The sequence below is a fragment of the Mastigoproctus giganteus genome, chromosome 11 (assembly GCF_048544385.1).
Source record: "Mastigoproctus giganteus isolate SK-2022 chromosome 11, ASM4854438v1, whole genome shotgun sequence".
Classification (NCBI taxonomy): Eukaryota; Metazoa; Arthropoda; class Arachnida; order Uropygi; family Thelyphonidae; genus Mastigoproctus; species Mastigoproctus giganteus.
Window position 1 is genome coordinate 121,117,038 of NC_143585.1, and position 13,071 is coordinate 121,130,108.

Consider the following 13,071-nt stretch of genomic DNA (forward strand, 5'->3'; position numbering starts at 1 on the left):
GTTAACCAGATACGGTAGGCTTAATATTACAGTACTTTGTGCATATTCAATTTATAAACCAAAAGTAACGTGACTTGCGTATTGCGATCAAGGTGTGCAGTTATATCTATCCGTAATCCTTGGATAAGAAAAAAATAAATAAACAAAAATGGCAGCATATACGGAGAACTCGCTATCTGTAGATACCAAGTTACTTTTCGAAAAACTTCGAAGTAATGGTGATAAGTATGCAAAAATTCTAGAATCAAAGAATATTTTAACAACTTACAGACAGTATATATTTATTTGGCATGCCGAGGAACATTGCATCTTATTAGTAAAATTAAAAAACTATGCTCAAGAAGAAATTAAGAATGAATGTCTCCAGACTTTGTGCCTTACTAATCCACCACTATTTGAAATTGATGAGATTTCTGTCAATCATTTAGGTAGTCTCTTAGCACTCAGTGGGCGTAATGGAGTTATGGTGGTGAAATTGCCGTGGCAATGGGATAAATTGGACGCATTTGATAGAAATGAAGAGAAAATACTGTGCATGTCATGGAATATTGCTGAACGTTTTTTTGTTTGCACAAGCCACATCAGTATATCTAAAGGAACTTGGTACCCAGGTAGTAGTAATTATACTCATTTTACTATTCTTAGCACAGATAACTATTTAAGAATTTATGATGTGACAGATCCACAAACTCCTCAACAAGCAATCTCTCTTAGTTCCATGACAAGTTACTTCTTAACATCAGAATCAGATGTATCATTTTCTACATGTCTTGGAGAGACAGCAGTGAGTTTTGATTTTGGTCCTTCAATTTGCCAACATTCTAAAAAGGCTGAGGATGATTTGCTGTGGCCAATTTATATATTAAAAGGTAATGGCGATGTTTATTTAATAAAGTCAACCTTAACAAAGGGCAGACATAAAAAGCAAAAAGTTGAGGGACCCCTAACAATGTATCCCCCTGCAGAAGATAATTATGGTGTTGATGCATGTAGCTTGTTATGTTTAGTTTCCACACCACCAATTCTTGTGATAGCTATGGCTTCTGGAATGTTATATCACTGTTTAGTTCTGGATAGTGATATTCAGTCTCAGGACTTAACAGAGGCTGATTATCAGTTATCACAAAATGTGGAAAATGGTGAAAGTTCCTCAGTATCACTCTATGTTTATGAAAGTATTCAGTTAGCTCTCTCTTTAACAGAAGTTAGTTTGGAGGGCAGATGTTGGCCTATTAAGTTGCATAAAGACATATCTGATTACTCCCGCTACTACTGTACCCATGTTGCTGGTGTTTATTCAGTGCAATTACCCATCATCTTACTCTTGGAAGAGTATGCTATTATAGAAGATTCAGATAGTTGGCTACCACAGTTACGAGGTAGGCAGTGTATAGTAGAACATCTTCTGTGTTCGCAACCATTATCTGAATCGGATGCCATCCCCATTCTTGGTTTGGCAGTCACAGCAACCCCTACAGGTGCAACACTTATCTGTCTCCTTGCATCATGGGACTTTATTTGCTTACCAGTGGTTCCAACATATCAAACACCCTTACCATCATTGCTTTCTTCAAAACTAGAATCAACTTCACCACTCTCCAGTCTTTTAGATAACACATTTGATCATCATATAAAACAACTTCTGCAACGTTCCATCAGTACACCAGTAATAAAATCTGTGCAGACTTCTACCTTTCAGAATTCACACCAGCAGTGGTTAGAGCTCCTTTGTAACGTTACTCATAGATTTAGAGAGGAGTATTTACAATGCCTTGATGCAGTCCAAGTTCAGATTGAACGTAGAATTAAAATATTGCAGCAGCAGAAGCAGCAACAGATTCAAGATCTTGGAAAATATTTAAAAGAAAAGGAGGATTTACGTGAGTCAGCAGAGAAGTTAGCAGAAAAGTATGAAGATGTTTATACCAATCAACAGAAACTTGTTACAAGGACTGAACAAGTACTGTATCAATTACTTCGTCAACTTCCTATTGTTTCTAATGCAGAACTGAACATGAAAAAAGAGTTAAAAACAATAAAGGAAAAGCTTCAAGGTTTTCAGACTTCCCTTCAGCAGATACGTGTTAAGCAAGAGTATCAGGCTAAAAGAATAAAGGAACAGATAGCTACAGACATCTTGAAGGATAGACTGGCAACAGAAATAAAAAATATTGGACAACCTCAACTCCAGTACCTGAAAGATATACTTGCAAAAGAAGGTGAATGCATTGCAGATCTTATAAAAAAAGTGAAATGGATTAAAAAAGAAACAGATGTATGATTTTTTTGAAACGGTAATGTCTTAATTCCTGCTGTGTTTAATTCCACAAACTGATTTTGTGAAATTGTGACTGGAATTTTTGATTTTGAACATTTGTTTTACAAGCAGTTGGCTGTGAGGTATGTTGATACTTTTAATGGGTAATGAAAAATGTCAAATAATACAGTTTATAAAATTTGTAGTTAAGATTAAGTGTAAATTTTTGCCAAAATAAATTATTTTTTTTTACAGAATACTGTGTATGTAATTAATATAAAATTAGTTTTATGATTTGATTATTATTTAGATTATTGTAATCACATCATAATATTAAATCAGATATTATTTCTGTTTAGCTGAAGTTTTTGGCATCACTTGAGACTGGGTATTCTTATTAATAGTAGTAATAATGGTATATGATGCAAGAAAGCAAGCTTATAAAGCATCAGCCAAAAAAAAACAAAAAAAAAAAACACCCTTACCTTCCCACATCTTTCCTGTCCTTCCCTTCCGAAAGTTTGTCTAGTTCTTCCTTGAATTTATTCAAACTACCCACTTCCACAACAACCTATGGAAGTTTGTTTCAACAATCAACTACCTGGCTGAAGGCAAATCAGTACACATCTATTCTGCACCATCTTTCCTCAATTTGTATTTATGCCCCTTTGTGTTAGCCCAAGCAGGTGGAGGAATGTCATCATTGTCACTGAGTTTGCTAAATCCATTCAAAGCCTTAAACACTCCAGTCAGATCACATCACAGGTACCCAGTCCAGACCCTGCAGTTTGCAGCCTTTCTTGGAAAGACCATACTTTTGTTCCCTTTACCAATCTCATAGCCCTCCTCTGCACCTGCTCAAGCAAATCTACATCCTTCTTAAAATGAGGCTTCCAGACCTGTATGCATTACTCAAGTGTGGTCTAACCATTGCCTTGTACAAGGGGATAATGACCTCCTTATAACTGCTAGCAAGGTTCCTGTATATCATTGACAAAACCCCATGAGCTGGCCTGGCAGCCTGTGTGCATTAGTCAGAACTTCAGATCTGACTGCACAGTTACCCTCTGTTCTTTTTCATTTTCCACTACCTTCAGTGCATAGTAGCACACAGTTGGTATGTTAATCCAGATTACTGCTACCTATATGCAGTACGTTGCATTTGCCAATGTTAAACTTTGACTGCCATTTCTCAGCCCAGATGCCTAATTTTTTTAGATCTTGTTCCAGTTGCTTATGGCAATTACTGTCATTAACCACCCTGACAACCTTTGTATCATCTGTAAACTTAGACACAGCCTGATGTACCTTCATCAATATCATTCATAACATATAAAACAACAATGGGCCAGCACTGAGTCTGGAGGGCTCCACTAATAACATTAGTTCATGAAGAAGTGTCCATTAACAGCACTGCATTCTTCCCCTCAACCATCCCTTTATCTAGAGCAGTAACTTTCCCTTAATGCCACACTCACTATTCCAATTTGTACAGCAGTTTTATGTGGAACAGTGTCAAAAGCTTTCCTGAAATCTAAGTACTGTATATGATATCAAAATAATTTTTTGTATCCAGTTTCTTTATTATTGCATCATAGTATGGAATCATGTATATATGTATGCTTTAAATCTAAATAATCTGTTGTTAAAAAAAAAATTCTTGTCAAACTTTTTTTTTTTTTTTATAATTTTGAAACATTTATGATAAAAACTTTATGAAAAGAATTTCTGAATGATCATCAGCACTACAGTGCTGAGGGGCAGGGGGACAACTTAACATTTTGAATTCAAACTTCCTTGGAAGAAAGTGGAGGCCACACCAACATAAATTTGGCTTTGGCTTTAGATCCTATGGAATCAAAATAAACTTTTTTTTTTTTTTTTTTTTTTTAGGATGGCTGTGATCCTAATGTATGCAGATGCAAGTTTGCACATTGCAAAATTGACCATATATGCTTCTGTAAAAAGTGTGGAATTCTCATTCCGCATCTCATTGATAAAGGTAAACTGCAGCCGTTATCAATCCACTGCAGGATGGAAGCCTTAACAATTCATGTTGAGGGCAATGGACCATAATCTGCTATGGTGGTCCAGTGTGAGTTGGCATATCGACCACATTGTATTTAGCAATCAGAGGCTTCAACCCCAGTCTACTCAGTGCATTGCTACTGCACTCTCGCTCCTGACCACTTGGCTATGGAGGCCAGTTTCTCACTGATAACTGGTTATCAATTGGCTGTGTTAATAGGGCTTGTTATTGGCTGTTAAAAAGAGTTACAACGAAGCTGTAAACTCTTCTGGCTACCTTAGGGCTGTATTAGAGTATAACAAGTTTTATATATATATGATTTTATCAATTTTAAACATTTTTTACTTTCTTGTACTTAATGGATTTACATTTGTATTTTTATCATCTACATATATTTTTTTTGAATACTTATCATTTTATACTGTGGATTCAATTACGGTCTTAGGGTTCATATTGCTGTTGCAATGACACTAGCCCATAATCCACATATTAAATAATAAATTACTATATTATATTGTCATACTATCTATACCTATTTCACTATTCGTGCAGCGCCTCCGTAGGCAGGAGCGGCAGTGCGTAGCACATGCTTCTTGAGTAGCTCAGGGTTCGAGCCCGTGCCCACCAAATACGGAGGATGCGGAAAGGTCAGGGAATGACCACTGCATATCTCCGGAGCAATATGGCCTTAGTTGCTAATGCTCCTAAAAAAAACCAAACAAACAAACAAACTATTCGTGAGTGCACACACACACACAGAACAGGGTCTTTGTAGTTTGTGTGCACTTTAAAAATTTAATAACTTGTATTGCAGGTATAGTAGGCAGTAGCATAGGAATGCCTTGGATGTGGCCTGTCAGTGGTGCACCTCTGATACCAGACACCGGTATCAGAGGGGCACCACTGACAGGCCACATCAGTTCCATGCCAAGTCATTTCAGCACCCGAGGCTAGCTAACAAAATGGCATGCACTCCTAGATGATGTCCCTGCAGGGACCCATAAACAATTATTGCATGTTAGCCCTTTCTTCCCTTTTGTATATTGTGGTATGTGTATTCAAGGGAGAAATAACTACACAAAGCAGATTTCTACATTATTTAAACTAGTTAAGCTTTTGTTGCATATGAATATCTCTTTTGTACAGAATTAGAAATCAGATATTAGAGAAAGATTAACCATAATGGAAAACAGGAAGTAAAATGGTAGAAGGTTATTATAAATGGCCATTATGGTCTACTGCATTAGTAGAGGCATATGATGGTCCTTGAGGTTGTCACAGACATGCTCTCAGATATGCCAGACAAGCTATACTTGCTACCCGGGAGTGTAAAGCGCTGATGGAACAAATATTCGGGCGACATTCGAGTCAAGTAGCCCCAATTTCGGCGAAGTCCGGACGGTCTGTGACAGCCAAATCCTCTGTTTGCACTTTCACGATGGTGGGACTGTTAGTAACCCTGAGTATAACCTCCATGCACATGCACACTGTGGGTGACAACCCAGTGTGAACCAATGTAAGCAGGGGTCAAGGTGTAGCACCCACACCACATGGAGGAATGCCACCCCTCTGTTTTACCAGGCAATCAGGTGGTAGATGACTCTCATCAACTAGTGCAATATCACCACTTTGCTTATTGGAGGCTTGAAGTGGTTGAACCCATGTTTAGTCTCCAGAGCTAAGTTCCGGTCAACTTTTCCATCATGCAGTATGACTGATGACTTTTGAGGTTATGATGAACATCATGGTGAGATCCAATCTTCCTTACATTTCGAGGGTACAGCTCTAAAACGGTATTCACAGGCCGGCCGCTAGTTAGTACACCAGACTGAACCTATCGGTAACTCTTTAGGAGGCTTCCAGATCAGTTAGTTTATAATCTTGCTACCTCCACTCTGCCAGATAGTGACTGGAGGGAGTCCGAGTAGTGTGTATGCGGGGGGCATTGTCAAGGCCAAGTTATGTCAAGGATCTGTGTACGTTCTTACCATGTGTATGCCATATCCAAAAATTTCATCCCCCTCCCCTTTTTCTTACTATTGAATACACCATGAATTGTCAAACTAATAGAGTAGGCTTATCTACAAAAAGATCTAAACCTCCCAAACACTTCCTAGTTCATTTCACAAGTATACGTGGTCTCAATTCTAATCTCAACAATGTCCATTTCCACTTGCAGTGTGCCAAACCCCATGTACTTTTTCTGACAGAATCTCAGTTATCGATTGATTCAACTACTACTCATCTCAGTTACCCAAATTATTCGCTGTATGATTCCTTTTGCCGCAGAGGTGGTACCTGTGCATATGTCCATTCTGATATTCCCTGTCAAAGAATTGGTGATTTGGAATCTCCTCTTTTCGATGTTCTCTGGCTTAAAATCTCTCTACTTCATTATGTCAAATTCATCTGTTGTATCTACCATTCTCCCAACTCCACTAATGACTTGGAGCTGTTTGACTTCCTCTTTGCAACTTGACTTTCCTAACAGTGAGGTAATTTTCCTTGGTGATTTTAATGTTCACAACTCTAGCTGGTTTCTGTGTTCTAGTCACACTGACCCAGCTGTTGAGATGCTGAGGCTTTTGCAATTACTAATGACCTTGCACAGATTGTTCATTTTCTTACAAGCATACTGGACAATCCTAACCATGCAGCCAACACAACACACTTGATATTTTTCTCACAAACAACTCTTCTAAGTACATGGTCGAAGTGAGTGTTCCAGCTACAATCACATCATACAAATGCATGTCTCGTGCAGTGGAAAGATCTGTGGCACACCCAAACCAATAATAAACTCTATCAGTTGAAACAGCACCCAAAGCTATGGCACTCTAGCACCAAAACAGTGCGAAGAGAAGAAGTGGTACTTGCACGGGCACGAATAGGACATATGTATCTCACTCACCTCCATCTACTCACAGGAGAGGATCCTCCTCGGTGTCCACGCTGTTCAGCACATTTATCAGTGAAACATATCCTAATTGTCTTCCCACAGTATCAACAGGACAGAACATCTGTCCTGTCTTCCCTGACAAATCTGCGAGAACCAATGACATTAAAGCATATTATTGGCGAGGAAGCAAATATCAATAAATTTTTCTCTTTTCTAAAATAATTTGGGCTTTATCATAAATTCTGAAAGATCTGCATAACAAAAATTAAGTCATTACAACTGAATTTTATTTTTAGCATTTCACTACGAATAGACACACTATAGCCCCAGAAGCTTATGTGCCATTAAACCACCATAACACACACACACACACACACACTCTCTCTCTCTCTCTCTCTCTCTCTCTGTGTGTGTGTCTGTGTGTTATTATCAGCAGCTATTAATCAGTCCAAACTAGATTTTGAACAGGCTAAGAGTAGAAAACTTGCTTCCTGCCCTAATGGTAGCCAAACATTCTGATCTCTTGCCAAAGCTATTGGCTGCAAGTTTTGCCCATCTCTGCTCCCACCTCTGTCAAAACTAGTTGGTTCTGTTGTCACTTCAGCCAAGGATAAAGCTGACCTGCTAGCATCCCATTAATATTCTTGGTAAAACACCTCCCACCATTCCCAACACGCTCCATTCAATGTCTCCTGTGGTCTTCCACCAAAAAGATGTCAGAAGGATTTTGACGAATCTCAATGTTAAGAAAGCTCCAGGTCCTGATGGTATTTCTCCACTTGTTCTCAAAACGTGTGCTCCTGAACTTACTCTTGTTTTTTGCTGCGTTTTTTCACTTTCTTATTCCAAAGGTGTTTTTCCTTCTACATTAGAAATTTGCTCATATCCAGCCAGTTCCTAAAAAGGGTGACAAATCCCTCCCATCCAATTATCGTCCCATTGCAATTACTTCTACTCTTTCTAAAGTAATGGAGAAATCAATTAACTGCCAACTCTTAAACTACCTAGAAACCTTCCGTCTGATCAATGATTGCCAGTATGGATTCCATCAGTGTTGATACACTGGTGATATTCTGGCTTATGTTATCCATTTATGGACAAATTCAATGGAAATGTTCAGTGAAACAAAGCAGTTGCTCTTGACATCTCAAAGGCTTTCAATCGTGCTTGGCATAAAAGTCTCCTAAACAAGCTTCCATCTTATGGTTTGCCAAGTGTGTTTTGTAATTTGTTATCCAGTTTTCTCTCTGATCGTTCACTGAGGGTGATGGTAAATGGCTCTCTGTCCTCTAACTTTTCTGCTAATGCTGGTGTCCCCAAGGTTCAGTTCTTTCCCCCACTCTTTTCCTTTTGTACAGTCGATTCCGGTTAATTGGGACATATCGGGACTAGTGCATTTTGGCCCGATTAAGTGGCAGCCCCCAATTATCCAAAGTTTTACGTAAATAGTTAAAAATAAAATGTACCCCCCCCCCTTTTACAATTGGTTCAGTGTACAATCAAATCACGTTACGATGGAGTCACCATAGTACCGTTCACTATACGATGTGTAGTAAGCGGCGGTCATTGTGATCACGTTTGTGAATTGAATTTTAATTCTATTAAACAGCGATTCTAATTAGCGAAAACAGGAGGAATATTATCCACAGGCTATAAAAGCAAAGATATATTAAGCACAGATTTACCCTTTATTACCTTACCAATTAAAAAATTAAATGATACCGTAAAATCGGAAGAATATATACGTGATAATCGGAATAATTAATATGTACTGTAATATGTACATACCTAACTAACTACAGTGGATTCCGGTTATTTGGGCCACCGGTTCATCGGGGCAGCCGTTTATTTGGGGCAAATCTTAAAAAAACAGAAACCAATCGAGAAAATAGCCAGGGTTTACTTCGCTTAATTGGGACAGCATGCCGTTTAATTGGGGCAGGAGACCGCAGCATTGGAGATTAACCTACGATTGTCACTGATGGTACCACGTGGTTCGGTCGAAATTCTGGAGGTCACAACCATAAAACAATAAAAACAATTAGCAGTCACCTGTTTATTGGGCTTTTCATTTAGTAAAATCTATCATAACGGACAGTAAACTCGATCTTACTGAATTTGCAATAATACCGACAGCTGGAATTCTGTGGGTTATTTTGGCGAAATGTATTTGCACTTCCATGAAATCTTCAATCATATAAAAAAATTAATTTTCAGAATCTTCTCCTCATTCCTATTTTTAAAGCTTTGTAACTCGTTACTCTGTTCTCTCTTGCGCCTGTTGTGTTACTTGCAATTTGTGTGTGCCGTGTTCTTTGTTATTGATTGCTTATCTTTTTACTGTTTTAAATTTTAACCCCTACCCACAAATGTCATTGAACAGAAATGTCAACTAGTTCGTATATACTTATTACAGTACTGTACGTATTAATTATTCCGATTTTCACATATTTTTTAATTGGTAAGGTAATAAAGGGTAAATTTGTGCTTAATATATCTTTGCTTTTATAGCCTGTGGATAATATTCCTACTATTTTCGCTAATTAGAATCATTGTTTAATAGAATTAAAATTCAATTCACAAACGTGATCGCAATGACCATCGCTTAGTGCACATCGTATAGTGAACGGTATGCTACCTATCAAATCACGTTACGATGGTGACTCCATCGTAACGTGATTTGATTGTACAGTGAACCGATTGTAAAGGGAAGGGGGGTACGTTGTATTTTTAACTATTTACGTGAAACTTCGGATAATTGGAGCAGCCGCTTAATCGGGCCAAATTACACTAGTCCCGATGTGTCCCAAATAACCAGAATGGACTGTAGTTGACATTTGTGGGTGGGGTTTAAAATTTAAAACAGTAACAAGATAAGCAATCAATAACAAGGGACACGGCACACACAAATTGCAAGTAACGCGATATGCGCAAGTCAGAACGGAGTAAAGAGTTACAAAGCTTTAAAAAGGAATGAAGAGAAGATCTGAAAATTAATTTTTTTATATGATTGAAGATTACATGGAAGTGTAAACACATTTTACCATAATCACCCACAGAATTCCAGCTGTCGGTATTATCGCAAATTCAGTAAGATTGAGTTTCTATCCGTTTATGATAGATTGCACTAACAGAAAAGCCCAATAAACAGGTGACTGCTAATTGTTTTATGGTTGTGACCTCCAGACAATCGTAGGGTGATCTCCAATGCTGCGGTCTCCTGCCCCGATTAAATGGCATTTTGTCCCAATTAAGCGAAGTAAACCCTGGCTATTTTCTCGATATGGTTCTGTTTTTTAAGATTTGCTCCAAATAAACGGCTGCCCCGATTAACCGGTGGCCCAAATAACCAGAATCCACTGTATATTAATGACCTTCTTCCATTGACTGGAAATCCTATCCACAGTTTTGCCGATGATAGCACATTCCATTCCACTTTCCATTTTGAGAAACCTTGCCCTGCTCAATCAGCTTCAACTTCTTGAATATGCATTACGAATACCTTAAATGCCGATATCCAGGTAATTCTCCAGTGGGCAAAGACAACTTAGTTGATTTCAATCCTTCTAAAACTCAGTCTTGTCTTATATCTCGCAAAAAGGATTCTTCTGCTCCTATGCTTTGGTGACACTCCAATTTCTAGGCAAAATGATATCTCTTTTGGAGATTACCCTGACTTCTAATCTCTCTTGGCACAAGCACATTACAAATATTGCTTCCTCTGCATCGAAAAAACTTGGTTTTCCCTTTCGCTCTCGGCGTTACTTTTCTTCTAAACAGCTGTTCACTCTGTTCAAATCGCAAATCCGCCCTACCATGCAGTATTGTTCCCACATCTCCCAAAACCTCTCTCAGGCTTCTAGATTCCGTTCTGAAGAGAGCAGTTAGGTTAATTAATGACTCCTCTCTGAGTCTCTCTCTCCACTCGCTGTCTCATAGACATACTGTTTCTGCTGCATGCCTTTTCTACAGATACTTCCATGGGCACTGTTCTTCTGAATTGGCTTCTATAATTTCTGCTCTCTCTTTCAAAACAGTCTGAACATGCGCCGCCACCAGCCAATATCCATTTACTGTCCGACTTGAAACTCACAGAACCAACTTTTCGTCTTCCTCATTTATTCATTCAACTGCTGTTTTCTGGAACAACCTTCCTTTGTGCGTATTTCCTGAAAATTACAGTCTACAGAAGTTAAAGTCTAATGTCAATAAATATCTTCTTTCAACCTCCAACGCTTATATAGCATCAGCCAAAAAAAAAAAAAAAGCAAGCTTATATAGCATCAGCCAAAAAAAAAAAAAAAAACCTTGCCATTTCACCCATCCATTCTAGTTGTGGCCCATATGGTTTAGTGTTGCTTCCCTTAATGTTTCTGATACATTTATTAATGGCATTAATGAAAATACACTGAGCCAAAACATTATGACCACCTACCTAATATTATGTTGGTCCTCCAAGTGCAGCCAAAACAGCTCATACCCAGCGAGGCATGGATGCTACAAGATTTCTAAATGTGTCTTGTGGTATCTGGTACCAACACGTAACCAGCAGATTCTTTAACCCCTGTAAGGTCCGTGGTTGAGATGCTGCAGATCGGAGTTGCTGTTCCAACACAAACCACAGATGCTGAATGGGACTGAGAAGCCGATGCGCCAACAACTTACCAAAAAAAAAATAAATAAAAGATTGTTTCCCATTCTGAAATTTGATTATAAAAATTGCTGAATGGGAAACAATTCTGCATTGAAAAAAAGAAGCTAAAGTAGGTTATTGATGAAAGAATTACTGATAAGTATTCATTAAATTAAACTAAGATTATTTAATGCTGAAATATTTTAGGCATTACCTATATTGTGTCCTGTAGCAAAAACAGATAAGCGGTGTAGAATACAGAACTTGATTAAAGAAAGGTGTTACCATAATGTAGCACTCATTCTCGAGGTACTAATAAAAGTTGAATAAGACCTCATTTTGATGCTGTCCTCATTTTCATTGGTGTGGGGGGGGACAATTAACTCTATGCATGTATATTTTGTATTTATCAGACAATAAGATGCATTTTTTCCCCCTGGAAAATGATACCTAAAAGCCCCCTGTATCATATGGTCCAAACATATGCAAAATGCATGCAGGTTTTTTTTTTGTATATTGTAGGGATGGCCAATCCTAGCAGCATGCATGCCATGCACAGTGGCTGTTAGTGGCACACCTACCAGCGTAAAAAAAAACCCACAAAAAATCAATTGAATATAGCTTAAATTCCATTTTTATTGCCAAAAATTATAACTCAGATTTCAACATTTGAAACACCATGGTTTATATTTTCCTTTTTTAAGCACTAATTTAATGCACGTAAGACATTAGTAAGAGTGCTTCACGACACAGTTTCCATAAGAACAAACATTTTTTAACCTACATATTAGGTTTATTTTATAAATGTAAAATTGTTTAATTGTTTTTGTAAAATTTATACTATATATATATATATATATAATAATAATAATAATAATAATAAAATAACACTTTTATACCACATAAAAATTCTTAACAAATAGGTTTTATTAAACTCGTATATCATCTTCAGACAATAAATGCTATGGGGGTGATATAAGAACATCTTCAAATGAAAATTACTATGAATGAAATTAATTAAGAAATTAAAACTAACATTAAGCAGTGTTCTCCCCAGGACCTATCGAATGGATGCGCCACCCAGTAAATTTAACTGACTGCCTGGCTAAAATTTAAGCGATTCTCGCAATACTGTATAGTATTACCATATGGTACTGATCTCGATCAATATTAATTCAAACATACTATGTGATTGAGGTCAATGCGACAAGAGCATATAATGTTAAATTATGCAATTAATTTTGCCCTGGATC

The 13,071-nt window shown here is 37.6% G+C and overlaps 2 protein-coding genes across 2 annotated transcripts in view; both read left to right on the top strand.

The window, feature by feature from the left end:
* FipoQ (F-box/LRR-repeat protein FipoQ) overlaps positions 1 to 13,071 on the top strand; it is a 177,943-nt gene that overhangs the window by 34,997 nt on the left and 129,875 nt on the right. The gene's annotated exons all lie outside the window — the stretch shown is intronic.
* Positions 149 to 2,371, top strand: mbo (Nuclear pore complex protein Nup88). The gene has a single exon (XM_090385171.1). The coding sequence runs from the start codon at positions 149 to 151 to the stop codon at positions 2,279 to 2,281; it is 2,133 nt and encodes a 710-aa protein (XP_090241297.1). The 3' UTR covers positions 2,282 to 2,371.